Raw genomic sequence first — 3,857 nt, forward strand, 5'->3', positions numbered from 1 at the left:
GGTGGGAGGGGAGGACCCAGAAGTCGCTGGCGTCCGCGCCGAGGTCTTACCTCGATGTACTCTTCCTCGTCCAAGACCTTTTGCTTCCTCGTCACACCCCCGGCCTCCCCAGCCGCCCGCTTTCTCCCGGGCCCGGACGCGGTGGAAAGCAGCAGGGCCCGGGGAGACGCGCTGGGCGTCTCCATCGCTATCCCAGGACTGCTCAGAAGGCGCGTCACAGCGTCAGAGGGGCGGGACTGTGCTGGCTGCACCAGCGCTTCCAACAGTTGGCCAATGGGAGAACTGCGCGTTTCGGAGGCCGACCCGCGCGCCGCAATGACGTCACTACAAGCCCTTGCCCTTATGGGAATTGTAGTCTTCTTCCCACCGCTCGCTATTCTTATGTACCTGAGCTGTGGGCACTAGGCGGCGCTGTGGTGGTGGAGGGGTTAAGGGGCGTGTCATTCACTTTAACCGTGAAAAGTTCCTGCATTAAGTAAGGCTTTGGCATCCCGATTTTTGGCAAATAATCACTGCATATGCTTCCATATTATCAACAAAAACACACGCTTCAAGAATTTTGGTTATATACACGTTTCAAAGCTTTTATTAAAATTTTATGCAAAAAAATTTTATGCAAGAAAAGAACTCTAAGACAATTTTTGATAGTTCTCTAACAAAAGAAAAAAGAAAGCAAAATATGATGGTTCAATAAAGAAATAACTGGTTAAAATTTTTCAGGTCCCTGGGAGGGGGGGGAAGAGGGCAATGGGGTAAGAAAAAAAGAAAATTAAAAAAAAAAAATTCAGGTCCCTAAATGCCAGAGTGGGCTCCCAGAAGAGGGTTCATTCTCATTGAAGTGGACCAGAAAATTGCCTAAGCATTTTTCAGGACTGATAATTTCTTCTCAAAAGCAGGTTGAGAATTAATGTCAAAAAAGTAATGTCATCCCAACATGATTTAGTACAATAAGCAGTCATTCCTTTATTCACTGGGGATTCCATGGTGATGGTTCCTGCCCTCACAGAGCTAACAGTCCAATGAGGAAGACAGACCCTGGTTAGGTCATCCCACGAACAAGCTTACAACTGCAGTTGACAGGAGCAAGAACAGAGTTTGTGCTTGAGGAATCTCCAGTCAGGGGAAGTTTTCCCGGGCAGGGGGTGACTGCAGATCCAAATGATGAACAGGCATTGATCAGGTGGAGAGGGAAAAACATGGGCAAAGAGCAGCAGGAGGGAGAAGACCTTTGGAAATACAGAGTACAAGGAGCAGTGAGGTGTGAGATGATGCCAGAGAGGCAGGCCAGGCTGCAATCGATGGAACCTTGTGGGTCATGGGGCAATGGGAAGCCCTTGGAGTGCTGTATCAGGGGAGAGGCAGGTTCAGACCTGCAGAGGTTATGCAGAATGAATTAAAAAGGAACCAGAGAGGATAGAAGTGGCAAGACTGAAGGTGGCTGCAACGGTCAAGGTGAGAGATGATAGAGGTTTTCATCAGGTTGGTGCAACGGAAGCTGAGGAGAAGGTAGATGATTCTGGGATTGTTTTTGGAAGTTGAGATCAACTTGCTGTTGGCTTGTGTCTGGTTGGTGAGGGAGAAGCGGGGCCAGGGTAATTGCCTGCCCTTTGGTTCATGCACCTGGTATGTACAGGGGGAAGAGCTTGCCTTCCCAGGACAAGGTGACTTAGAGAGCCTGTGGGCTTCCAGGTAAAGTAGTCAAAGGGACAGTTGGCCATAAATATCTAGTTCTGGGAAGAGGCCTGAGCTGGATATGTAAATGTGGCAGCTGAGAATGGAGGAGATAGACCAGGGTGAGAATGGAGATGAGAGGGGAGTGCCTGAGACTCAGCCTCAAGGATACCTACTAGTATATGTTAACAGCCAGCGGTGGAGGTGAGCCTGCCCAAGAGCAGCTAGAGAGAAAAGAGAAAAATTGAAAGGGCAACATAGCCACCGGTCCCTTGAAGATGGAACTTTAATCCTGGCTGCTCACACAAAGACAAATAACCACTCAGCCAAGGAGGGCAAAGGTCCAGTAACCCAGCGAGATGAGTGTCCCAGCCAAGGCGGAGCTCCACAGGCCGACTGTGCCGTGGCCAAGGATAAGGCCGGGATTCAGGGAAAAGAGCTCGGTGACAGCCAGAAGTGTGCATGCTGGGAGGCGAGGCAACAGCTGCTGTCTTGGCGGCACCCGGCAGTTTTAGGGCGGCCCTGGCTGGGAACACCATGCCTGCTGGGTGTTGTCTGAGCTGGCCAGCCTTGGACAGTCCCAAGAGCTGCAGCCCTGACTTCTGTGACTTTTATGGAAGAACTGTGTCTCCTGCAGATACTCCTCCCAAACTCCCTCCAGGACCTGTGAGGGGGCAGAGCAAGGTCCTCGAGCCAGAGGAGGGGGTGTTAGGTTCCTTGGGCCCACTGTCTGGGTCTACTTGGGGAGCTGAAGTCACATTTTCACACTATCCTCCAGCCGGGGGCAGGATGATGGAAGGGAAAGCAGACGTTTTCAAGGCAGTGTGTGTGTGGGTAGGTCTCCCCAGCTGAGCCTCTTCTTGTCCTACAGGGTGGCAGAGATTGACTGCTGTGAGGGAGGCAGGCACCACAGCATGGAAATCTGCCCCCCAGGGAGGAAGCGAAGGACCCCCCCCCCCCCCCATGAAGCAGCACGTAGAGGCCAGTGCAGGCCTCCAGGGTGCCAGACCAGTACTGGTAGGGCAGTCTGCTCTGCTGAGGGGCACCCTGGTGCAGGGATTGAGTACTTACTGGACTGTGCTCCCCAAGACAAGCTGCCCGCCCCCCTCCCTGGGAAGGAGAGAGAAGGGACAGGTTCCGGCTGGGTGTGGGAGTGGAGCCAGGGCAGACTTCGGACTCAACTTCTTTTTGTTTGTTTGTTTTGTTATCCTCACCCGAGGATTTTTAGAGAGTGGAAGGGAGGGGTGAGAGAGAGAGAGAGAGAGAGAGAAATATCGATGTGAGAGAGACACATCAATTGGTTGCCTCCCAACCAGGGCCAGGTCTCGAGCCTGCAACAGAGGTACCGCCCTTGACGGGAATCGAACCTCTTCAGTCCAAGGGCTAACGCTCTATGGGAATCGAGCCTGCAACCGAGGTACTGACATGACAGGAATCGAACCTCTTCAGTCCAAGGGCTAACGCTCTATCTACAGAGCTGAACTAGCTAGGGCTAGACTCGACTGCTTTTGTGGTGTTCTAGCGGCTTGTTTTTCGTTGTTGCAATAGGCTCACAGGAAAGGTCTGAACATGGAGCTGGCAGCAACCCCAGGATGCACAGACGTGACCCCGCACCCTGCCTCGGGGGGCTGGAGGCCAGGTCCGGAGGTGCAGAGAGGAGGGAGGCCCGCAGGCCCAGGAAAGAAAGGATTCTAGGTCCCCTCTGGACAGCGGGCGGTTCCTGTCCTCTGGGCGGGTTAGTGCCTGGGAGGAGGGGCGAGGAAGCCGACCTGCTCTGTGCCGTCCTGCCCCCCAGGCCTCTAGCCCGCTGGCCATTGGGCAGCAGAGCGCACCTGGGTCCTCGGTGTTCTCTCCTTTCACGAGCAGGCGGCGCAGGGACACTCACAGGATCCTCACGCCTCCAGCACGAGCTCCAGGGCACAGGAGGACAGGACTGCCGCCTCTCCGAGCCGGCCGGAGACAGCCAGGCCGAGGAGCAGCTCGCGAGGATCAGCATCTGTCCTTGGGGGGCTTCTTGGCTCCGGGCAGGAGCCTCGCAGCCGCAGACGCCCGCTTCTGGTGTCGCCATTTGGCCCGGCGGTTCTTGAACCAAACCTGAGGAAGAGGAGCCGCTCAGGCAGGACCCGCGTCCGCCGGGCTCCCAGAGGTGCGGGTCCCAACGGGCTCCCAGAGGTGCGGGTCCCGCC

General features: G+C 54.9%; 1 protein-coding gene and 1 long non-coding RNA gene across 3 annotated transcripts in view; both read right to left on the bottom strand.

Moving 5' to 3' along the window:
• Window positions 1–227, bottom strand: part of DGCR14 (DiGeorge syndrome critical region gene 14) — an 8,890-nt gene extending 8,663 nt beyond the window's left edge. The window contains exon 1 of the mRNA XM_005875528.2: window positions 51–227. Within this exon, the coding sequence (XP_005875590.1) occupies window positions 51–185 (135 nt within the window). The 5' untranslated portion in view covers window positions 186–227. The remainder of the gene's footprint in view (window positions 1–50) is intronic.
• Window positions 228–776: 549 nt separating this feature from the next.
• Window positions 777–3,842, bottom strand: LOC106727684. Of its 2 annotated transcripts, none has more exons than XR_001363924.1 (2): window positions 3,504–3,842; window positions 777–2,536 (listed from the first exon to the last, which is right to left on the bottom strand). It is a non-coding gene; the product is annotated as an uncharacterized LOC106727684 (long non-coding RNA). The 2 variants fall into 2 exon arrangements; XR_001363923.1 differs by lacking the exon at window positions 3,504–3,842 and adding an exon at window positions 2,743–2,907.
• Window positions 3,843–3,857: the final 15 nt, after the last annotated feature.

The sequence above is a fragment of the Myotis brandtii genome, unplaced genomic scaffold, assembly GCF_000412655.1.
Source record: "Myotis brandtii unplaced genomic scaffold, ASM41265v1 scaffold463, whole genome shotgun sequence".
NCBI classification, from domain to species: Eukaryota; Metazoa; Chordata; class Mammalia; order Chiroptera; family Vespertilionidae; genus Myotis; species Myotis brandtii.